General features: G+C 43.8%; 1 protein-coding gene across 1 annotated transcript in view; it reads left to right on the forward strand.

Moving 5' to 3' along the window:
* The window catches only part of PKP2 (plakophilin 2), a 91266-nt gene that overhangs the window by 25214 nt on the left and 40688 nt on the right, over positions 1 to 25364 (forward strand). The window contains exons 3-6 of the mRNA XM_075602827.1: positions 2151 to 2836; positions 8480 to 8627; positions 13161 to 13368; positions 18073 to 18250. Coding sequence (XP_075458942.1) covers positions 2151 to 2836; positions 8480 to 8627; positions 13161 to 13368; positions 18073 to 18250 — 1220 coding nt within the window. The remainder of the gene's footprint in view (positions 1 to 2150; positions 2837 to 8479; positions 8628 to 13160; positions 13369 to 18072; positions 18251 to 25364) is intronic.

Here is a 25364-nt window from a genome sequence, read left to right on the forward strand (position 1 = left end):
CCTTGTGACCTTGGGCAAGTCACTTTACCTCCCTGTGCCTCAGGCACCAAAAACATAGATTGTAAGCTCCACGGGGCAGGGACCTGTGCCTGCAAAATGTCTCTGTAAAGCGCTACGTAAAAATAGCAGAACATGCTATTATTATGTATATAATATTTATAATATTATAATAATTATGTATAGTCGCAGAGGACACAAAACCAAAAGAAAGCTTTTCTGGAGTCTACTCAAGGTATAGCGTGTAACAATCAGTACTGGCTCCTCTCTGTGGGGTTTACCTTACTCTATAATACAGTACGTGTCATTTTGTATATTTGACATTTATTAAACTTATTGTTATTAGTTAGATCAGCGGTGCGCAATCTGTGGGGCGCGACCCCCAGGGGGGGCGCGAGACTGCCGACGGGGGGCGCGGGGTTTACAGAGGCCCCGCGCGCTTCCCGAAGGCACTTAAATTAAGTGCCGGGGGAGCTGCAGGGCCTCTGTAAACCATACTTACCCGTGGCTCCGGCTGCTTCCTCCCGGCGTCGCCATGGCAACGCGGCGTCAAAATGACGCTGCGAGGTCATGTGACGTCACGTTGCTATGGCAACGTGACGTCATTACGCCGGTGCGAGGGTAAGTTGGGGTTGGGGGGGGGCGCGGGAGTGAGGGGACAGCCGGCAGGGGGGCGCAGGGAAAAAAGTTTGCGCCCCCCTGAGTTAGATAATGGGTATATGTTTGAACCCATTGAGTGCCGGAGGGGCCACGGTAACAGTGACACGCACCTCCGGCACAGTGTGGTCGTGTGACCGCATTGTCCATCATCCCGGAAACGGAAGAGGAGCCCTCGTCTGACGTTTCTCCGGAGGGCAGATCGCATCCTGGTCTCCATGGGAATGCTGGACGCGATCTACCCAACAGCAAGAACACACGCTGGGCATGGCGAAGTCACTACGTCATGGACCCCTGGAGTGACAGACCCCGGGATATAGTGACTACGTCTTAGGGCGACCAACGGGTCAACAATAAAAAATTGTTCGATTATCCCTATTTATTTATGACATTGTAGAGAAGGGGTTCTTAACCTTTTGACCCTTAATCACCCCTAAGGGACCAACAAGGTCCCCAATCACCTCATACCAATAATTGCATATGCAGCATTTCAATATTTTGATTTCATATGTCAACAAAAGGAATAAGGACCTACTCAACATCCCGAGTTCCCTTCTGATGTCCTTTGGACGGTTGACAACAGGTCCCTCGAACTACAACCCCCAGCAGGCAGCCAACAAACTACAATGATATCGCTTCCGCTACTGCACATGGCAGTCCCTCACTTCCATTTCCATTTTCGTCCCATACAGACTTTTTTCCCCTATGAGGTTTTTGTCTGTGCCAGTTAAGACGTTTTACTTCAAAAATTAAATCTTCAACAAATCCCAGCACCTTCTCAGTCACCCCCTAAACCACCTCCAGGCACCCCTTTGGGCGTGAAATCACCTCTGGTAAAGACCCCTGCTGTAGAGGATTAAGGTTAGCTGGGTAAAGCTTAGCAATGTCAAATTGTGTTTGTTCATTAAAAAGGTAACAAAACAACAAATGTGTTGAGATGTTGTACAGATGCTGGACTTTGGAATACCTGTTTCTATACATAGCTGAAACGAGAACTGCTAAAGACATTTTAGGCACGCAGAGGTAATTTATGCATGGACTACCTACATGGAGAGACGTTATAGAAAAGAAACTTATCTTTATAAACCTAAACTTGCTTGTGAGTCAAGTCAGCAGCTAAGTTATTTGAAAGTAAGAGCTTGTTCAACAGTCTACATGTGATGTTTAATATCCCATAGCCTGACATTATGTATGTATGTATATCTTTATTTATATAGCACCATTAATGTACATAGCGCGTCACAGCAGCAATACACGTGACATAATAATATAAATAACAAACAATACAAATAACACAGAATGGGAATAAGCGCTTCAGACATAAAAGTAACATTAGAAAAAGGACTCCCTGTCGGAAGAGCTTACAGTCTTATCCTAAGGACCGCAGAAACATCTGAGTTTAATATTTTTGCCATATTAATTCACAGCATAGATATATTAGCCTAAAACTTTGCAAGTGTAAAATGTCACCTCTGCTATGTCATTTTTTTATTTAGGAATACAAGTCTGTTAGATATGACAATGGCTGGGGAGGAGGGAATGCATCCACAAGTCAATGGAAGACTGAACAGGATACCACCATGAGGCGACCATTGATGAGACTAGAGATCTCTCCAGAAAGAGGGATAGAAACAGTTGCATGTGAATACAGAAGTAACGTAGGAACAAGTCCAAGGTACCAAGAGAACAAAGGATATGTTGTCACTTCCCCACGCTACGCTCGCTCAGATGTCACAAGTTTTAATAGATATGGTACTACAAATAAAGCCCGTCAGAGCATTGCGCAGAAGTTCTACCAAGTGGGCAGTAACCACAATTCAGTATTTATGAGCAGCCTTCCCACCAGCCCTGCCGGACATCTCTACCACCAGTCGAGGAACAGCCGGAGTATGAATAACCTTTTCGAAAAAGAGAACTACCAGATTCAGCCAAGTGCAGTTGGTCAAGTGAGATCCATGATGCCGCCACAAATGAATAGAGGGTCGTCTTCAAGGTCCAGGTGGCAACAGAGTACATACAGAAGTGGGGCCACTGGAAGAGAATCCTTTCAATCGACTGCAGTGGGCAGTGGCTTCGATTCAAGTGGCAAAAAGATTACTATGACAGCTGGAACCGCTGCGGGCGGTGGGAGTGGAATTGCGCAGGATGAACGAGAAGGTGCCCAGTGGAATAGTCAAGTAGGGTAAGTCTCTACAAAACGAATGCTTATTATAGGCACCCAACGCTGCCTCTCAACTGATTTGCTATGTATAGTTCAATCTAATTGTACTTAACTTCATAAAAGGTTTAAAATGGGATATGCCATGATAACGTGCCAGGGTACAAGTAAATCCAACAGTTTTCAACTCCTCCAGCTTGTTTCAGAATCTTGAATGTCATCTACTATATATTTCAGAAAGCACTGTATGCCTGCGTCCCACGGGCCAATCGCATAGGACCTTGGGCCTGTCACTCCGGCTCAGGCCATGCCCACCCCCGCACACCTCTCATTGGCCTGCGTCCAACACCAATGCCACACTGTCCCACCCCTCACTGACTCTCATTGGCCTGCGTCCAATGCCCGCCCCCGCACACCTCTCATTGGCCTGCGTCCAACACCAATGCCACACTCACTGTCCCACCCCTCACTGAGCTAATACTTCCACACTGTCCCACCCCTCACTGAGCTTTGGGAACGCTTTGCATTTGCAGCACAACCTTCACTGCTCTGGGGCCACGCTTCACAGCTATCAAAACCCTCACCGTCTGCTACCACAGACTGCCCAATCAGGTACAGAATCAGCTACACACAACACCTACACACAACGCACGATAACACCAAACACTGCACACACACACATTCACACAACATTCACACAACACCAAACACTGCAGACACTGCACACACACACATTCACACAACATTCACACAACACCAAACACTGCAGACTGCCTCTTCAAAACACCACCCTCGCCCACCCCCAACTCCCCCCTCCCCCCCCGGTCCACGCCACAGATCTCCCTCCGCAACCGCACACCCTCTACAGGCCGCGGCCTACAATCAAACACCATCGGCACAGATCTCCCTCCCGCTACCTCACACACTGTACGGCCCGCGGACCGACCAGCACGCCACAGATCTCCCTCCCGCTACCTCACACACTGTACGGCCCGCGGACCGACCAGCACGCCACAGATCTCCCTCCCGCTACCTCACACACTGTACGGCCCGCGGACCGACCAGCACGCCACAGATCTCCCTCCCGCTACCGCACACCCTCTACGGCCCGCGGACCGGGACGCACGCCACAGATCTCCCTCCCGCTACCGCACACCCTCTACGGGACGCGGACCGGGACACACGCCACAGATCTCCCTCCGCAACCGCAGACCCTCTACAGGCCGCGGCCTACGTGTGGGGGGGGGGGCAGTGTGTGTGTGTGTGGGGGGGACGGACAGTGTGTGTGTGGGGGGGGACAGTGTGTGTGTGGGGGAGGGGGACAGTCTGTGTGTGGGGGGGGGGACAGTGGGTGTGTGGGGGAGGGGGGGACAGTCTGTGTGTGTGGGGGAGGGGGGACAGTGTGTGTGTGGGGGAGGGGGGGGAACAGTGTGTGTGTGTGTGTGTGTGTGAGGGGGGGACAGTGTGTGGGGGAGGGGGGACAGTGTGTGTGTGGGGAGGGGGGAGACAGTGTGTGTGGGGGGGGGGGAGACAGTGTGTGTGGGGGGGACGGGGACAGTGTGTGTGGGGGGGGGAACAGTGTGACTCCCGGGCAACGCCGGGTCTCTCAGCTAGTATGATATAAAGTATCGGTTGTGGTCGTAGAGAAAAGTCTCTATATTGAACCAGTATGAAAGTTCTTTGCAGATATTATCACACGCAAGCTTCTTCACACCACAAATTCACCTTCTCTAGATGTGAAAGAAGGGGAACTATGTTTCTGTGTCTCTAGAGGAAAATAATAATAATTTCTTACTGTTCCAGTAGGATTTATTTATTTAAAAAAAGATAGGAATTTGATCCCCAAATTTCAGTATTCAGGAACACAGATATCAAGTGAGCCCAACCTGTCAACAGTGTGGGGAATAGATAGCCTATCAAGATAGAACTGTAAATCAGATGCGTTAAAATCAAGGGAAATGTTGAGATTATTTACTCTGAGAATTTGGGAAAGAAGTGATAAATCCTTATGCAGAAATGCAGAAATCTCATTATCCCGGGCACCTTCTTCCTTACTCCTCGAATAGGAATACCCGAATTACACACAGGACAAAAAGGCAAAAGCTACCTAAATACTAGCTGCTTAACACAGGATGAAAATAGCTCACTGTTATTGGTAATTTGCCATTTCACTGGCAAAGGGCCCATTTCGTCCCTTTCTACATAACTCTCAATGTCACTACAGTGCAACCAACAGTGCCATTTCCACAGCGAGCACCAAGGAGTAGCACCAAATGCATATCAAGAAGGTTCTAACTATCATTTATGTGAAGAAAGTCATCTTTAGACCTTTGGGCGTCGCTGTGATGATGCGGTCACAGGATTCAGATCGCATTTACTGCGCTGGGTGTGATAACGAGCATATCAAATAAAAAAGCGCTGTTTCGCTCTGGAGCAGCCTCGGTTACAATGCTGTTAAACCAAAAATAACGATCAGGCGGGATTACTGCTTTATATACACACAAAAGGGGCGCAAAATTACGGGATTACTGCTTTATATACACACAAAAGGGGCGCACAATTACGGGATTACTGCTTTATATACACACAATAGGGGCGCAAAATTACGGGATTACTGCTTTATATACGCACAATAGGGGCGCAAAATTACGGGATTACTGCTTTATATACACACAAAGGGGCGCAAAATTACGGGATTACTGCTTTAACTTCCAATGACTGATAATGCCTTACAAACACGACTGGTAAACCCTGGTCTGGGCAAGGATTATAGAGTTGGTTATTGCTGGAAGCTAAAGCCAATCGGGATCACACACACTTACCAACACAAACATACACACACACACACACACACTTACCAACACAAACATACACACACACACACACACTTACCAACACAGACATACACACACACACACACTTACCAACACAGACATATACACACTTACCAACACAGACATACACACACACACACACTTACCAACACAGACACACACACTTACCAACACAGACACACACACTTACCAACACAGACACACACGGAACCAGGAGATGCAGAGAGGAGCATCAATGGAGTGCTCTGCAGCGCCACCTGCTGCCCGGAAGTGGTTAAGCAGGAAGACAGCCCCACTTGCCTCCTCCCTCCCCGTTCTGTGATCAGCTCCGCACTCCGCACCCGGCATCCTCCGCTCTCCTCCTACCCACACAAGCCTGTCTCTAGCCTAAGAGAGACAGATGTGCTGCCGACGGGGGAGAGCGGGCCCCTGGAGTTTGCCCGGGCTATAGCTACGCCCCTGCTCAAAGAATAGGAATTTGTGTGATGTGAGAGATATATAAATATAGTCATTGTTACTGTGACGATAGCTTCCACAGGCTTATTAATAGTACACAAAAATAACTACTGGGTTTGAACCGAACGAGTCTTAAGATATAATAAAGTGATTTTATTCCTTAGGATAGGTGAACACACGAGATAATACAGTAACAAACAAGAAGTACACTTACATGGGGGTTGGGGAAGGAGAAGTATGATGTAGCATTTCTCTCAGCAGTCAGGAAATCATTCAGGTGATATCAGGTTACCATGTCAGCAAACGAACACGAATGAAGACCAAATGAAGACCGAATGAAGACAAAGGATATATGGGGAACAGCAGGTTATAAACCTTTTGTCCCTCTATCTGTAACATTAAGTACCTGTGATTGGTTTTCAATTATCTCCAGCCAATCTTTGATGGGGGAACACATTTTAGGACAGGCCCCCCTGCTAGCTGGCACATGCGCAGTAGAACTCTGGGGTCTCATTTCTGTAGCCCCCCATAGGCAAATGGAATGCCAGCCAGTTTACTCATCTGGCTCTCTAGCAAGATAACCTTTGTTGGAAGGTGATAACTGGGACACTTGGAGACTGCTCTGGTTTGAGCCTCCTCCGCCCTTAAATCATCAGGGAGGGTGACAAGACCCTTTGCACAATACTAGGGCCATCTGTTATCCTGGTAGGCAAAGGAATTTCCTCTGGAACTTTGTCCATACCTGGGGTCACAGTATTAAACATAAAACCTAACCGTATTAAAATATCCGGTTCTGTTGGGTCTGTCAGAACCAAACTTCTCAGTTCTCATGGCCGGAACTGGGACACCATATGGTCCAAAAAGCGACATGCTAGGACCTAGGGAAGAGCTATAATCATTAAAGGACTATTAACCCTTGTGCTCCCGGATGGATTCTAGTGTTTGTGTGATGCAGACACTGATGTTACAATAACACAGGGGAAACAGGGAAATACACATTTATAGGTTATAACAGGGGTTAACTCACATTTCTGGACCTCAGCCCAGTTAACCCCTTGTCTCCCAGGTGGGGTCAGGGGTGGCCAAATGGGGTGCAAACCCTTTAATACCGGGCCACCCCCTTTCTCCCTCTACAGTTACCACTGTAGAATGCACTTCGATCTTTTTCAGGATTTTTTACTGTTCTCCTCTTGCTACAAACTAAATAGGACCATTTACATGAGCAAATGTCTAAACCAGCGGTGGCCAACTCCAGTCCTCAAGGGGCACCAACAGGCAGTGCCGTCTTAACGCATGGGCACGCTGGGCAGTTGCCCGGGGGCCCCACGAGCATAGGGGCCCCATGCTAATCTATGCACAGACCAGAATTTAACACTAATTTTCCGATCACCCGCCTCAACATTCAAATCTCCCGCTAACTCAGTAGAAGGAGAAAAATTACGACTTGTAGCGGAGAGTTGGCATGTCTGCATTCGCGAGATAAATTTTGCAGGGCCCAATGCACTGCTTTGCCTGGGGGCCTATAATGCTGTTAAGACGGCCCTGCCAGCAGGTCAGGTTTACAGGATATTCCTGCTTCAGCACAGGTGGCTTCATCAGAGGCTCAAGCCACTGATTGAGCCACCTGTGCTGAAGCAGGGATATTCTTTAAACCTGTAGTGTTAGTGGCCCTTGAGTCCGGGAGTTGGCCACCCGTGGTCTAAAACAAGCTACGGCTGTGAAATGGTTAAACGTTGGTAATGTTCTGGGAATTATGTGTTCTGACATTGTCCCTCCATCGTGTTCTGACATTGTCCCTCCATCGTGTTCTGACATTGTCCTTCCATCGTGTTCTGACATTGTCCCTCCATCGTGTTCTGACATTGTCCCTCCATCGTGTTCTGACATTGTCCCTCTATCGTGTTCTGACATTGTCCTTCCATCGTGTTCTGACATTGTCCCTCCATCGTGTTCTGACATTGTCCCTCCATCGTGTTCTGACATTGTCCCTCCATCGTGTTCTGACATTGTCCCTCCATCGTGTTCTGGCATTGTCCTTCCATCGTGTTCTGACATTGTCCCTCCATTGTGTTCTGACATTGTCCTTCCATCGTGTTCTGACATTGTCCCTCCATCATGTTCTGACATTGTCCTTCCATCGTGTTCTGACATTGTCCCTCCATTGTGTTCTGACATTGTCCCTCCATCGTGTTCTGACATTGTCCCTCCATAGTCTTCTGACATTGTCCCTCCATCATCTGCTGAAAATTGTCCTTCCATCGTGTTCTGACATTGTCCTTCCATCGTGTTCTGACATTGTCCCTCCATCGTGTTCTGACATTGTCCTTCCATCGTGTTCTGACATTGTCCTTCCATCGCTTGCATGCTCATGTTTCAGGAATGCTTCCCGGACTTCTGAAGTGGAAATGACTATGGAGAGGGCTGTAAACATGTTGGAGAGTGACAACGCTTCTTCCGGTTGGGTAACAACAGCAGCAAGTTTTATTCAACATGAATGCTTTCAGAAGGCAGAAGCCAGGAGGCGGGTGAGTCAATCTGGCATAGTGGTAAAACAGACTTTTCAAGTGACACCATGTATACACCACCCTGGCAGTGAATTTCCATCTGCTTGTCTGCGGGACTTTTTGCTTTAATACAGGAAGACCAGCCTTAAGCTACAGTACGGTATATCACACAAGTGACCGTAAATCCGATGGCTGGCAGGGTTGACACGATCATCAGTTGTTCTCCCCATTCAGATGCTCTTTCATCTTGGGCAAATCACCTACTCCCCATGTACAGTATGTCAGCCTACACAACTGATAGGATTACCTCTGATGGTTCCTCCAAAGTGGTACACGACTACCCCGCAGTTTTCAAACCTCAGGATACCTTGGAAGAGGAGATAAAAGGCGTTAAGAGAAATAAGCAGAATATATCTAAGGTGAAAATGTAATAATTAAAACTAAGGGGGAAAGTACATAGAGGTATGATATATATATAATTTATTTTATTTATAAAATGTGTTACCAGGAAGTAATACATTGAGAGTTACCTCTCGTTTTCAAGTACAGGCAGTCCTCGGTTATCCGACACAATGCGTTACTCAAAATGGCGTTGGATAGCGAAACGTTGTAATGCGAAACACATTTTCCCATAGGAACACTGTTTAAATGAAAGGTTCCGTTCCTGAAGGCATTTTTAACACTAAAATACACCAAATATTTTATGCAGGCAATAAGATATGCAGCACACTCATAAATTATATAGTGTATATACTGTACTGTATTATATTTAATATAACATAACAAATAATATATTATATAGTATAATATAATATTATATATATATACACATAAACAACGTTGCAAAGTGTCGTAAGAGCGTTGGATAAGCCGTTTTGGCGTTGTAAAAATGAACATGGGTATGCATTGCATAGCGTTGGATAAGCCATTCGTTGTAAAACGAGGACTGTCTGTATGTCCTGGACACAGAGTTAAGATGACAAATAATACATGGTTACAAATACAGTTACATAAGTGAACAGGGTAGATTGCATGCACAGTTAAAGATAATATATATATTATAGGCGTATGCAACAGTTATAGTCCAGATTAAAATGTGAGCCAGCTTTAGTTTTGAAATAACTTAGACTGATGGCGGCTGTGAGAGTCTCTGGTAGATTGTTCCTGTTTTGGGGTGCACGGTAAGAGAAGGAGGAGCGGCCGGATACTTTGCTGAACCTTGGGACCATGAACAGTCTTTTGAAGTCTATATATATATATATATATTTTGGAGCAAAAAGTGGCAAAAAAAAGGTCGAAACAGCTGTCTGTGGGTGGTTTTCTGGGTATGCACCTTAACCCTGGCTGTGCTCAAAGCTGTGACCATGCAGCAAGCTTAAGCCTATAGGGAACCGTGTTAAAAATCGTTTTTGTAGCAAAAAGTGGCACTGCGTGCTCATTTGCATGTCATTTCCCAGAATCCCTTGCTGCAGTGGAAGTGCTGTATGCTGGGTGATTATGGTGAAAGGTGGGGTTTCAGAAATGCCTAAGACATGCAGATGAGCATACAGTTGTATTTGCAAATATATATATATATATATATATATATATATATATATATATATATATATATATATATATATATATATATATACCTCTATATATGTTATATATAGAAGGGATACATGGCACACTTGTACATAAGTAGCAAGAAGTTCTCAATCATGCATTCAATATTTTAAGCATGCTAATTATCCGAGGGCTTTGCAGGGCCCACGCATTTCGCAGCGCTGCTGTCACTTTGTTATTGTGGTTCAGAATTAAATAATGTTTGTAACCACTTCTGTTTTATTTGCATTTTGCAAAACCATGCTACAAGTATTGAATGGCACCTTTTACATTATTACCCACATGTACTGCAGAATAAAATATCCAGTGTACATTGATTTGGCAAATAACTGCCTACAAGGGTGTGCCTTATTGCTCCGAGCTTAGCATTGCTTAGTAAATATGGTCCAAAAGGTGAGTGCAAAGTTTTCTGAGCACCCGATGTGTCCCCTGTGGTTTCAAATGGTTCCCTACCATTGGCATGTAATACAGGGGTGCTCAAACTCCAGTCCCCCCTCACTCCCCCGCAGCTGGTCAGGTTTTCAGGATATCCCTGCTTCAGCACAGGTGTCTCAGTCTTTGAGTTAGCCACTGATTGAGCCACCTATGCTGAATCATGGATATCATGAAAACCTGACCAGTTGGTGGCCGTTGATGGCTGGAGTTGCACACCCCTGCTGTAGTTCCCATTACGGAAAAACATAAAATGTCATCGCATTGAGCTCATTTTAAGACATAAAGGTTTTATAAAGGTGACTCACTGCACCTGTTCTGCATCCATTGTTCAGATGTATGTGTGTGTGTATGTATGTATGTATTTATATATGTATGTATGTGTGTATGTGTGTATGTATATATGTATGTGTATATGTATGTATGTTTGCATATCTTTATTTCTATAGCACCATCCATGTAAATAACGCTTCCTCGCAGTAATAGACAAAACTAAATAACATGGGATGTAACCCATAATAGGAATCGGTGCTTCAATCATAAAGGTAGACATTAGGGAAAGGAGTACTGCACCAAAGAGCTAACACTCCAGCTCTATTAACCATTAAGTATCTGAGAGTCCTGCTTAGGGAAGTGAGTGCTCACTGTGTGATGTCAGTTCTATTCTCTCGTTACTTTATACAGCTGCAAAATACAGTACCAGCTTCGTGTTTTATAAATACATTTATAAATACATTAAACATGGTCAAATCAACACCACTGAGAGCTCATAGAGATCATTAAGGAATGATTTCACTCTTTTAGATGCACATGGTACAAATCTGAGCTAGGCTAGGGTGATGTGATTTGTTTGGTGTGACTGCTGGAATTTCACATGAGACTTATAGTCCTTGTGATAATACGTCAGCACAATAAGGTTTGCACAAGGCAGCAGGATTCCAATCCCTTCTGGAATTCTGAATAGATGTATGAAATTCTATTTGAGATAGAATGACTTGTAACATTACACTTCAGAGGCTGGTTTTATATCAGGATAGTGTTTATATTTTCTGCTGCGCCATTTCTGCAACCTCAAAGACAAAACCTGCTTATGTTCATGCCACACAATATGTGTCAAGTACTTTTTAACGGGGCAAAATGAACCAGTGACATGTTTAAGGGGCCTCATCTGGGTGTTTGATAACCTTTTTTTTAACCCAAATCTGACACCTACTGTATACATATTTTACATTTATTTGTTTAAGGTAGACTTGGGACTTGTTTGATTTCCCTTGGCTGCTCCCCTTTGAGTGATGTCACTTTGTGATGTCACTGTGTGATGTCACTGCATATTCTGCAAGTACTTGTACATACAGATTCCCCCTACCCACATCTTTACTGGTTCTCTGATCAGGGTAGGGTGGGATAAGGATGAAGAAAACACTTAATTGACAAACACTTCATCAACCAGAGGCCCCTAAAAACTTCAACTGTCCGACTGTGTGGGATTGCACCTTTAAGTGATGTGGGCCCATTGGGGAACCCTTTTAAAGAGGGACCCAATGATTTTATTTACAGGCGAGAATGCCCCTTTAAGGAAATATCCTTTCACAACCCCTTCAGTGCTGCAGGTAACACCATGCGCTGCATTCCTGGCTCTTGCTACGGATTAATATATGGAACCTGAAGCTGTGTTCTTCCTTCATAGAAATATTTTTTTCATCGGTTGCTAGCGGTTTCTGTAATGAATAGCTGAAAGAAAGCCAGTGTTCATGTGATCTAGTCACAGGCATCCAGGATTATTATACAGATTTTTTTCCCTATGTTATTGTACTTGGCACAACCTCTTTATAGGTGGTGTGTGTGTGTGTGTGTGTGTGTGTGTGTGTGTGTGTGTGTGTGTGTGTGTGTGTGTGTGTGTGTGTGTGTGTGTGTGTGTGTGTGTGTGTGTGTGTGTGTGTGTGTGTGTGTGTGTGTGTGTGTGTGTGTGCAAAGTTAAGAAAGAAAGTACATCTACACAGATATGATGAAAAATAAGGAGAAACCTTTCCAACAATAGAATGAGTGGTTCTGGCTCTCTCTGACTTTAGCCTGCATCCTACGTTATAAATCCAGTTAACCTATTCCCTCCTGTTCAGTTGTTATTTTCATATAAGGCAGTGTGGCATGCCCAAATTAAACTATGCATCTGAGGCCTAGAGCCACGAAAGGTTGCTAAACTTTAGCACACCTCAGATCCATGAATGGATGCTACATTTTAGCGCCCTTTTGTGTTCCTGAGAGTACAAGCTTACAATGTTGTTGAAAATATGTTATTGTATACATAGCACAGTGTTAGTGGACACAATTCTGTACATAATGCCTCAGCCATGCACAATGAATCTCCCGCCTGAAGCGCTTGCTGCTTGTTTTCCTGTAGCAGTGGGGATAAAAGTACTTTGCTACACACATGGTGATAAATGGGATTCTGAGGCTAGGTCTTTCCTCCAATTCTATGTCCCCATCACCCCTTTTTCTTTGCTTCCCATTGGGTAGGTCTATTCCCTGGGTGGAATCCCGAAGCTCCTACAGCTTCTGAGCAATGACAACGAAGACGTTCAGCGGGCAGCATGTGCTGCTCTCAGGAACATCGTGTTTGAAGACAACGACAACAAGCTGGAAGTGTGTGAGCAACGTGGGATCCCCAGTATACTCAGTCTGCTGAGGGACACACGGGACGTGGAGACAAAGAGGCAAATCGCAGGTACAGGGTCTTTATGAGCCGATCCCCATGTTGCACACAATACGTAGACGATGTCTTGCATTGGCTCAACGCAGCATTTCATATTCCATTCATGGTTTTGTGTCTTCACCACGATTAACACCGTGGGTGCCTGACGTGCCTGCATCACATTGCTCTGCAAGGCCTTGCAAGCACCTCCAGCGATGAAGGGGTTAATTGATGTTGGTGATCAGTCAATAAAGGATGACAGACGATGTACAAAGAAGTAGGCCAAAAGCCGTGTTTAAAAAAATGTAGACAATTTCTTCCACCACAGAGCCCTGGAGCATGCCTGGTTATAGCTCTAATGCCTATTTCCATACTAAAGAAAAGAGAATTGTCAGTAGAAATAATTAAAAAGTGTGGCTTTGCAAAAATATGGCTAAGCAGTGAAAGGATTGAGCCGTGTAAACATGTAAAAGCCGTTTGATTTTTTTTAGGGGGAGGAGTATTTTTTAATACTAAATGAATGAAGTATAACCGGTTTTGTCCACTTGGCAAGAAAGGACATAATAAGGCCACGGGGTCAGTCTCGCTCCATTGACCATTAGGGTTCTGCAGCAGGAGGCGATGTTGTGATTTTCTATTTGTGACCCGGCGGCCATATTTGAAGAACAAATGCAGCTTCAATTTCAAAATGGTAGTGATCGAGGAATGAGTTACTAGGCTTCCCATGTAATGCATTTTAGAAAAATACTAACGTGGCCAAATCAACTCAACCAATCATTTCCATAGGGGTTTTTTTGTCCACATAAGAAAAAGTGGTAGATTTCTTCAATTAAATACACTTAAAAAGGGGGCTATATATGTGAGGCTGTCTCTTAAAACATGCATTTTTTTAATTACTTGGAGATCTCCTTTTGCCCTTTCCAACTCTTATTTTGGTCTTTAATATCTGATACTCCGTTCAGGAAATCTAAGCGTTTAAAATATTACTGTATATATATATATATATATATATATATATATATATATATATAGTGTTCGACAAACCTATACATTTGCACGCCCCGGGCGAGTGGATTTAACATCATGGCGAGCTCCTATTGGCCCAAGCAGCACACATGTGGTACTAGGTGGCGAGTAGATTTTTTTGTTCGGCGAGTAGATTTTTTGGTGATTTGTCGACCACTGTATATATATATATACACACACACACATCTGGGAGGTTAAAATGGCGCTTTCCACGGGCCTTTAGTCTGAATGTTACCTTGGCAACCTCAGAAAATAGATTTTGAAAATTAGGATTTTTTTTTACTCAAAATATAAATTAAAAAAATAGGAAGAGCCTGGTATGCTCCGGGGGGAAAGACACGAACATTATATGAGTTACACTTACATAGGCCTCTGTGTGGATTGCTGCTTTAGAGGCAATTCAAGTGGCACTTATTTTTTTTTAACTCTTTTTTTGTGTTTTTAAGCTGCAATCCAAGCTGTTTAAAATGTGCATCAATACAATCTGCACACTGACAAGTGATTAGCTAAATTGCTGATCGATTTGTTCTCCTGTAATCAATCGGTGACGATTTGACTCAGGGTTTCACTAAATGCATCCTAATCTGCTGATCGATTAGTTCTCCTGTGATCGATCAGCAAAGATCCTGCTTCCCAAGGTTCACTATATGTCTGTCTGTCAGTTTCAATCAATCCTTCAGTCAGTGTAACTCAGCAGCTACAATGTATCCTTATATTACAAAGGTAACATTATCTATTGTTACAGTTAACAGCTCAAACTGCTGGGAATATTAGCAACCACAAACAGGAAAGTGTTGGAAAGATCTTGCACTGCTGGGGAGGTGGGCTAAAATATGCTATAGAAATCAAAGGATGCTCAGTATATTAAAACTCATTAAATAATACATTAAGAATTGAATTAAATTAAATTTTATCTAATACTACAGAACAGATTTGTTTATTTTTTAAAACGCACATGTAGGATTTTGCATGGATTGCTCTTTTAAAATTGTGCTAGTTTGTCACTGCAGAAATGCATTATGGTGCCATATATTGGTAGGATTTAAGGGTTTTTTTTCTTATGGATTTTCCAGACCTTAAATAATATGTCTACTTAATAACATAAACTTTTTAAAGCAAGGCTTAATTTGAAAATGGAAGGTGTCATTAAAGTAATACAAGCAACAGATACAATAGGAATGCCTTTGTGGCAAAGTTTACACTTCTATTATCTATAATGCATCATTGTTTAAAATAGGAGGATTACCCCTATCACAAAAAGCCAGGTCTTGGGAGCCCGATGATTTATTAACCTGGAAATACCTTGGTGCCTGGTACTGGGGTGTTTCTGGATTCCTTAATGTCTGTGAGATTCTCTGTTCTTTGGTGATGATAAAGGGATTTCTTTGATGCTCGAGGGCCCATCAGCCACACTTTTCCTGAAATCTTATTCTGTAGGGTGAAGAATGCACACTTATTTTAGACTTACTCACTGTAGGAGTTTCTTCCTCAACCAAGATAAAGAGAAAACGAAATGTCGTGGCCAGGAAGTAAAGGGAGGAAGCCAGACGTGTATTAAATGAACAATAGGAAACCGTGTGACACTTTCCCAAGGTGGATACAGTTATAATAAGGTGTAACAGTAAAGTACCATTTACACCGGTGCTTCTCAGCCAGGCTGGTACGGACCCTAGTGTGCCAGGTGGAAAACTCTGCTAACTGCTTAGCGTGTACGTCCTGCGCTGCCAGGAGACGCACAGGCTGTGATCCACCGCTCCTCTCACAGCCCAGCACAGAGGAGAGGAAGAAGCGTCTCCATCTCCAGACAGCACACGCCCATGGTTGATGGGGAGTGGAGTGTGAGGGCTTTGTGTGGGGAGGAGAGTGCGAGGGCTTTGTGTGGGGAGGAGAGTGTGAGGGCTTTGTGTGAGGAAGGGGAGGGAGGTAAGTGCTTTGTGTGGGTGGGGTGAGCAGGGATTTCCCACAAGGCTGACTAGACCACAGGTGCGCAAAGTGGCGGGAGCGCCCCCCAAGGGGGGTGCAAGATTTTCTGGGGGGGGGTGCGGCCATTACAGAGGCCCCGCGCTTCCCCAAAGGCATTTAAATTAAATGCCGGGGATCGCGGGAGGCCTCTGTAAAACTCCCTGGCCTCACTTACCATCCAGCATCACGTCGTCATGGCAACTCTGCGTCAAATGACACTGCTTGTCACGTGACCCCGCGTCGTCATTTCACATCGGAGCCATGTAGGCGGGGAGGATCAAAAGCAGGAGGAGACCAGGAAGGGGGGCGCACAGGACGAAAAGTTTGCTTGGACAAGGCTATAGCTTAGAGCTAGAACATTTTGTGAGAGCGGCAATTTTTTGGGGGAGGCAATTTGTGTGTGTGTTAGTCTTACCTTTCCAGGAGCAGCCCCCCTCCTGTAGTGTCACGTTGTCATGGCGTCGCGACATCACATGACGATGTGTTGCTATGAACATGGACATGGCAACGCGTCATCACGGCGTCATGACGACACTACGCGGAGGAGGAGGGCCGCCCCCCAGCCTGCGGGCGGAAAATAGGTAAGTCGGCCACCGGGGGTGAGGCGTGTGGTGTTATGATTAAGAAAGAGGGTGTGTGTTCTGTGTGAGAAGGTGGGATACATGTGGAGTGTTTGGTGAGTAAAAGGATGAGTATGATGTGTGAGTGTGCATGTGGAGTGTGTAAGAAGAAGGGGGTGAGTGCGGTCGGGTGCAATACTGCAGTGACGAGCATAAATCACAGAAAACGAAAGTAAGTCACAAATGAAAGTAATTTGTAAAGAATGTGTATTGTCTTCTGGGCCAAAAAAAAAAAGGATGTGTTTCAATAAAATCTGCATAATTGCAAGGTTAACATGTTAATATTATCTCATTTAATCAGTGACTGATCTTTTAGAGGGCGTTATAACTTCAGTGGTGTAACAATTTTAATATTTGAAGTAAAAACCTTTTTTATCTGTTAGTATTTTTGATAGCTAGTGGCCAGTGAGGACTTCAGTAGTGAAGGGTTAATTCATTTGTAACACTTTATCCCTCAATGTGCCTGCCAGAGAAGAAGTCTGAGCAAAGTTGAGCTGTTGAGTAGAATATATCACAGAAACTCAATGCCATCCTCAGATTAAATATCTGCCTACAACTGCCCCATGTACAATGTGCAGCTAAAATAGCCACATTATTATGCCAGTGCTGGCAGGGTGTTCATAATATGCCGCACTTGTTATTTCATGTAGCGCCTTTCTCCCAATGGGACTCAAAGCGCTTTGCAATTACAGTATAGCGCCCGGTACGCAGCACATAGGAATTTTTAAATCTATATTCTTGGGGCCTGCGGCACAGGGAGATAAAGGGACTTGCCCAAGGTCACAAGCTTGCCCAAGGTCACAAGGAGCTGTCATTGGAAATTGAACCAGGGCAATCAGAGTCATTCTCTCTACTCACTAGCCACTCCTCCACTATACATATGCTGCCATGCAATTAAACAAGGTGCAATATAAAACTATTTAAAATGAAATGCATCTTTTTATCTCACAATGATATGTACTATACTTCCAGTGTTGAACGATATTCATATAAAATACATAAAAAATATTTCTGATACCTCTGGGTTGCCCCTTAATAGATTTTTGTTTCCATGAACTGAATAAAACGTGTAGGAATCCTGAAGAATTCTCAGCCCATTTACAGTGTATCTGTGTTTCTTACATTGCAGGGTTGCTGTGGAACTTATCTTCCAACGACCAGCTGAAAGGCATGCTAATAAGAGACGCTCTGCGTCCACTCAACAAAAGCATCATTATCCCGTGTTCAGGCTGGAGTGAGGGAGACTACCCCAAGAAAGACATCCTGACCGACTCAGATACCTTCTACAATGCCACCGGCTGTCTGAGGTGAGCATTTCTCTCAGACTTGGTGATATCTCTCTGGCTTATTTAGAGGTGGAGACTTACTAACAAATACTCTTTAGGGTATTTTGTCTTCATTTTTGCTCGTGCAAGAGAGGCCTCGGCACCAAAGTGGCACAGCACTCGCGATCATGTGACCGCACTGTCACTGATGACATCACAGATGGGGAGGAGTCCTGCTTCCGCTCCATTTCCTCATAGATCGCGTTCTGGGTGCAACACGCAATCTCCCCTAGAAAAACGAGCAGGAAGATAATGAAATAGCTCAGGGGGGAGGGGGCTCGATCAGTGCTGTGCTGAAGCAGGGATATCTTTAAAACCTGACCTGTTGGTGGCCCTTGAAGACTGGAGTTGGCCATCACTAACATAGTAGCTATGTCTAACGGGTGCCACAAAGGTTAAATCAATTATATTAATTGACTTATTTGGTTATATTTCTTGCGCTTGTAATATACATTAAGTATTGCGTCCATTTAGTTCATTTCAAACTTGTTGGTGAAAAGGATTTTGTAGCTTTTGGGGGGGGGGAGAATTACTGTAATATTAGTTATATTGTATCTTAGAAGCTTGCTATATTATACAGTGTCTCAATTCTATTTATTATCTATTCAATTACATAATGAGAACAGGATAACAAAAATGAAAAAAGGTTGCTTCCAGTCCGGACTCTATGAGAAAGTGTCCGGAGACGTGAAATGCATCGGGGAGCTATTATCCTTTTTATCCTATTTGATTTTTTTCAATTTAAAAAATACAAATCTGGCTTACCCGTGCAGGCAGGATAGGCCGTCGTGGGGTAGATGATAAAATGTGGCGATATTTTTTTTTTACGGTAGTGCGATATGATCAGGTATCAGAGATTTGTGAGTAGCATATGAGTTTGGCGTAAACTGCTCATTTGTATAATCTGCATGAAAAACAACACTGACACATCGCCGCAGTAAAAAGCCTATATCCCCGCAATATGGATTTAGTGAATACACTGTACATGTATAAATAAAGTTGGTGTTAAACCACATTAATGCCATTTTTTTATTGATTAAAGCAGCAATACTTATTTCCCCCCTTTTTTTCTTCTTTTTATATGTAAAGCCTGTGACAATGTATAATTCTACATTCTTACCTAAGCTGGCAATCGTTTGGTGTGCCTTTTAAATATCTGTAAAAATCCTGATGGTGTGACTAATGAAATGGCCGCCTTCTACTCTTGCGCTGCAGTCTGTCAAATGCTGCAGCTGATATGTAACATTATATTACTAAGTGTAACACATTATTGTTGCAGCTTTCAGAGTAATAGTCTGCTGTTTGGAACACAGCAACAGATGTGTTTGTGATACTTTGTTGCCAAAGGACAGAGCTCATAAAGGTGTGCCAGAGATTTTTTCAAAAGAGGAAATGGATATGACTTTCTAAATGGTTTCTATAGCAACCAAAGGATGATCAATACATTTTTAATATTCAATACAAAATGGCATTAGGAGTTTTTAAAAAATGCAGACCGTATTATCTAATACTACAGAACTGATTTATTTTAAAAAAAAACATAAGATTTTTCACATTTTAACTTTTCGTAAATCTAGGCCATTGATGTTCATTTTAAGTCTGGCTTCACAGGGAAGAATGAGCATCTATAGTTACCTTGATGAGACGAGAGCGGAATGATGTAATTGTGTGGGGTTTTGGCTCTGTACTATAACCCCAGGTCTGGCTTTATACGCTCTGTAATGCACTTGTCTTAAATGCTTGAAAAATGGTGTTGTGTAGTTTAAACACTGCTCCTTGTGTAAGGGACCGGGGCAGACTTGGGGAGTCTGTGTGAGATGTGTACATTCACCCTTGAGTGCCAACATTTCGAGCTGTTCCAGTAAATCAGGTTGAATGATTTGCTTTTTGTCATTGTACCGCTGACAATTGGGCTTTCAGGCATTCAGTTTAAAAACAATTAAACAAATCCTCAGAGAACAACACAAAGTTGAATGGAATTCCTTTGAGGTGACTGCATTTTACAGGGAAACAGGGAGAGAACAGCAGCAGTCCCCCAAGTTAAGTTATATCTTTTTACTTGCTTGAGCCAATGGGTCCAGCAGAGCAGAGCTGGTTCTCCTTCAGGACCGGGGACACCTTGGTTGAGGAGGTATTCACCTGGGATGTCCCAGAACAGAGCGGAAACACCAGTCTCAGCATCCAGCCATTAAAGGGATCTTCCCCACACTGGTGGCCTTGTCAGTAATGAAGCAATCTGCAACGTTGCTGGTTTCCCTTTTCACCAGCAAATAAAAATATCACTTCTGTGAGCGAGACCTATTTCAGGGTCTCTACTGCAGTACTACAAACAAACTCGTATGTTCCTCTTTCTATTCGGATCCATAATACCTCTGATTCTCTTTCACTTTCTTATGCTACTGTGCACAAAAAATAAAAATACCACGTGGGAGCACATTGACGTGTCTCAGACAGGTCTGCATCCCTGCCTTTCCCTTAGCATACAGGGCTTCCACTGCAGCCAGGGACTGTGGGTAATGACATGCAAATTAGTGCTCACATTGGCACCTTTTGCTTCCTGTCCGCATTAGACACTGGATATGGCGATCATAGTTTATAGCTTTAAAAAACCCTGCGAACAGCCGGTTTATGTTGGGAATATGCCTAAATAAAGGTACAAGTCATGGAATTTTCTCTGATAATTTATTTATTGGTGTTTGAGTACTTTGCTGAATCTGTCTGGAAGTGAGATCAGTGCGCATGTGCAAGCAGCTGACAGCAATTGACTCTGTAATTAGGGTATTGAATGTGTATAAAAGGGTTCAGACCTCTCTCCCCCAGTAAAATTTGTCCCTGAAGAAGCTCCTTTGCTGGAGGGAAACGCGCGTTGGACGCGCAATGTTGTCAGTCTCCTACTTGGAGCTGTTTTAATGCAGTGTCTGTAGTCTCCTGGTTCTTACTTTGTAGACCCTAGCAGATAGTTGTTTATTTATTTATTTTCACAGTTTGTGTGCTTGCTTTCCTTGCACTCTATGTGAGGTGCCTTCACAATTATCTTTGTGCTATTCACCTCAGCACTGCTGAGTCTGGTGGTTGTATGTTGCAGTGTCTGTATCATCATTACACTGTATGTGCTAGCTTTACTACCAAGGCACCTGCACTTCAATACACCAGGGCCCTTATTGCAGTGCGTAGCACTGGTCTAACTAGCAAGGAAGCTCTATCTGTGAACAATTATATATTATCACTACTGGGTCTCATCGTTGCTCCAGAGGGGTTAACACCCTGACTCCTAGCATCCTCTGTCTTCAGTATCCCATCAATACCTAGTGGATATCTGGGACAGCACGATCTAATAATTAAAGACACGGATGCCAGATATTTCTGATTTAATATATTTTTAATCCACATTGCACATTACTTTGGTAATATATGTTTTAAGATACTTATTAAAAGTAAATTTTTACATTAGGGTGGTGTGCATATAAGTGAATTCTTTTAGGGTGCACATCCATTTTGTGTTTCCCTTCCCTTTTTCTGATTCACTTTTCAGTTCACAGTTTGCACCCATCTTTTTGATTACCTCACTTACATAATTGATTACATTATACAATTGGTATGGTCCTGTGATCACTCCCCATCCCTTTGTTGTTTCTCTTGTCAGTAATGAAGCAATCTGCAACCTTGCTGGTTTCCCTTTTCACCAGCAAATAAAAATATCACTTCTGCGAGCGAGACCTATTTCAGGGTCTCTACTGCAGTACTACAAACAAACTCGTATGTTCCTCTTTCTATTCGGATCCATAATACCTCTGATTCTCTTTCACTTTCTTATGCTACTGTGCACAAAAAATAAAAATACCACGTGGGAGCACATTAACGTGACTCAGACAGGTCTGCATCCCTGCCTTTCCCTTAGCATACAGGGCTTCCACTGCAGCCAGGGACTGTGGGTAATGACATGCAAATTAGCGCTCACATTGGCACCTTTTGCTTCCTGTCCGTTTTAATATGGACCCCTATAATCTTATGCCTGCCGCATTACACAGCTTTCCAGCACAGCCTGGGTTACAGAAGTGCATAACCAGTAAAACCTCCTCACTGATTGAGCCATCTGTGCTGAAGCAGGGATATCCTTAAGACCTGACCCTTGAGGACTGGAGTTGGCCATCCCTGTTCTAGTCTCCAGGTAATATTACATAGTAATTATTTTAATACCAGTGCCCCTCACCTAATGAATCCTAGAAGGAAACGGAAGGATTGATTGAAACTGAAAGGCAGCCATTTAGTGAACCCCAGGAAGAAGGAACTCTGCTGATCGATCACGGAAGAACTAATGAATCGGTATCTAATGTAATTCGTTTTCTATAAAGGTAATCAAAGGCTGCATATATTAAAACAAAAAAGGGATTTATTTTAAAGTGCTGCATGGACTGCCTCTGTTCGTTAATCAAACTGCTTACTGATACAGCTCAACCCCCTTATAACGCTGTGCTTGGGGTTCAAAGAATCACATCGCGTTATAAGCGGATTGCGTTAGAAATAATGTACAATTGTATGCATTGTACAATAAAGTATTTAAGACACCAATAACCGTGTTGTAAAGTATTCATTAATATGAAAATTGGGAGCCACGCTTGCATCGCGTTGTAAGCGGATTCGCGCTGTAACGGATCGCGCTATAACGGGGTTGAGCTGTACTTGTTTCCGTATTACTATTCAATTGTGGACACTTGTGTTATTTCACGTTGAGATTTTATTTAAGTCGTCTCAACCAAAATAGCAAATACTCAAATGAAATTGCAAGAAAAAGGAATCTACTTTTTCTTCCAAGCGCTGTTGGGCAAATAAACAGCTTATCCGATCAGTTTGTTTCGAATGACAGACTTTTCAGCTGGTTTCGTTGAACAATAGCAAACTCATCTACATTCATTTAATGGCGATTGGGAAAATATTCTACCACTTTAGTTACAGACGAGGCGGCTTTTATGATGGGTGTGAAAAAAATTTGCATTTTATTTTCTAAGCACGGAAAGGTTTAAAAGTTATTTAACAAACCGTGAATCATTCGTAAAGTCGAAGCTGGTTGGATTGGTAAAGGTTCACCAATAAATTCCAGCACCGCTGGTAACAGGGGAGGGGCGAAGCACGGGCTTGTTATATTAATATGGCGGATTATCAGAACAACGAGTCCTGTAAAAGGAGAGCTCTCACGCAGAAGGAAACGTGGCTCCTTTCTGCGATTCGGATTAGTCAAACAAACTTGTTTAAAGCGGCAATTCAAGCATTCATTTTTTACATTAGATTGAAGCAGGGGGTCTCCGGAGCTGAACCCTATAAACCCCGTCTCCAGGGACCCCTTGCCTTCATATTGGGTACAGGTAGCTGCATCCAGGGTTCATATTATGGCCGTTTTTCAAAGCTCCCGCAGCCAGCGGGCCAATAGGAAGCTGTGATGTCACCCAGTGCGGCCCACATTACGCGGGACCTTTAAACTGCAGCAAACTGCCGAGAGATACCGGCATCACCTTCGGAGGTCAGTATTTCTGGAAGCAGGGGGTCCCCAGAGCTGAAATGAATGGGGTTCAGCTGCGGAGAGAGAGAGAAGAGATCCAATATACCAGCACAGCACAAGTATTAAGTCTTTCAGGACCACTTTTTGGGGTAGCGATGACACGGCTGTGACCAGTCTCCAGTGACGGAGACAGACGGAAGTGCCCTCCTCTTCCATTCCGATCGCCTCTACCTCTCCGACAAACACAATTCCTGTGCTGTTCCCTGAATGTCATAAGAGTATTTGAAAAGGGCTTTTTCCTTTTTGTTTTGGATCATACTGTACCTACAGTAGTCTAACCAGGGTTACGTTACTTACTGCTGGCTTAGGGCTGGTTTGGAGCCCCATTGAATTGAATGTTATCAGCGGTGTCTTGTAAGTTAACAGTAATGGAAAATAACATAAGAAGCACAAGATTCTTTGGAAATGGACTTTGAGGCTGGACACAGCTTTTATTCGAGGCTGGACAGCTTTGGATTCGAGGCTGGACACAGCTTTGGATTCGAGGCTGGACACAGCTTTTTTTCGGGGCTGGACACAGCTTTGGATTCGAGGCTGGACACAGCTTTGGATTCGAGGCTGGACACAGCTTTTTTTTGGGGCTGGACACAGCTTTGGATTCGAGGCTGGACACAGCTTTGGATTCGAGGCTGGACACAGCTTTTTTTCAGGGCTGGACACAGCTTTGGATTCGAGGCTGGACACAGCTTTGGATTCGAGGCTGGACACAGCTTTGGATTCGAGGCTGGACACAGCTTTGGATTCGAGGCTGGACACAGCTTTTTTTCCGGGGCTGGACACAGCTTTGGATCTGTGCTACACATTGTGTTAATGGGATAATGATTTTCCTTAGAAGCTGTCAGCCTGCTGTCTTTCACAGGAACACAATAAAACAAAGCGCCAAGAAATTAATAATGCACAAGATGCCGTACGTGGGAACACAGCAAGCTTCAGCTTACAGGCCCACTCCCACATAATCAGGGCCTCTGATTGGGGAAGTGTTTGTCAATCAAGTTTTACCTTTTGTCCTACTCTGTCCTTATCAGGAAACCAATAACAATAAGGGGAGGGGGGGGTGGCTGTACAAGCACTTGCTGATCACACAGTGACATCACACAAAAGGGAGCAGCCAGAGGCAATTAAACCCCTTCCAAGTCTAACTTTAAAAACAAATACTTACACTTGTCAGATTTGGGTAACAGATGTATCCATCGCTCAGATGAGACTCGTTAAACATATCCCTGGAATGAGTTCACTTTGGTCCTAGGAGGAATTTCCCATTTAAGTGACTTGTTGGTGTCATATATTTGGGTATGTCCTCTGATATGACACTCTTCGGTAATGCGTGGCAAGACAATGAATGAGACTACTGATTGTGTGAATACAAATATATATATATATATAGTGCAGAATAAATGAGTTCTTCAGTATTAGGTGATACCTTTTTTATTGGACTAACAATTTATGTCATAGGACAAGCTTTCGAGAGTTCTCCTCTCTTCTTCAGGTCAAGCAATACTTAGCAATATTCTGCACTATCGCAACTGGACTAACACGGCTACT

Source organism: Ascaphus truei, chromosome 5 (genome assembly GCF_040206685.1).
Source record: "Ascaphus truei isolate aAscTru1 chromosome 5, aAscTru1.hap1, whole genome shotgun sequence".
NCBI classification, from domain to species: domain Eukaryota; kingdom Metazoa; phylum Chordata; class Amphibia; order Anura; family Ascaphidae; genus Ascaphus; species Ascaphus truei.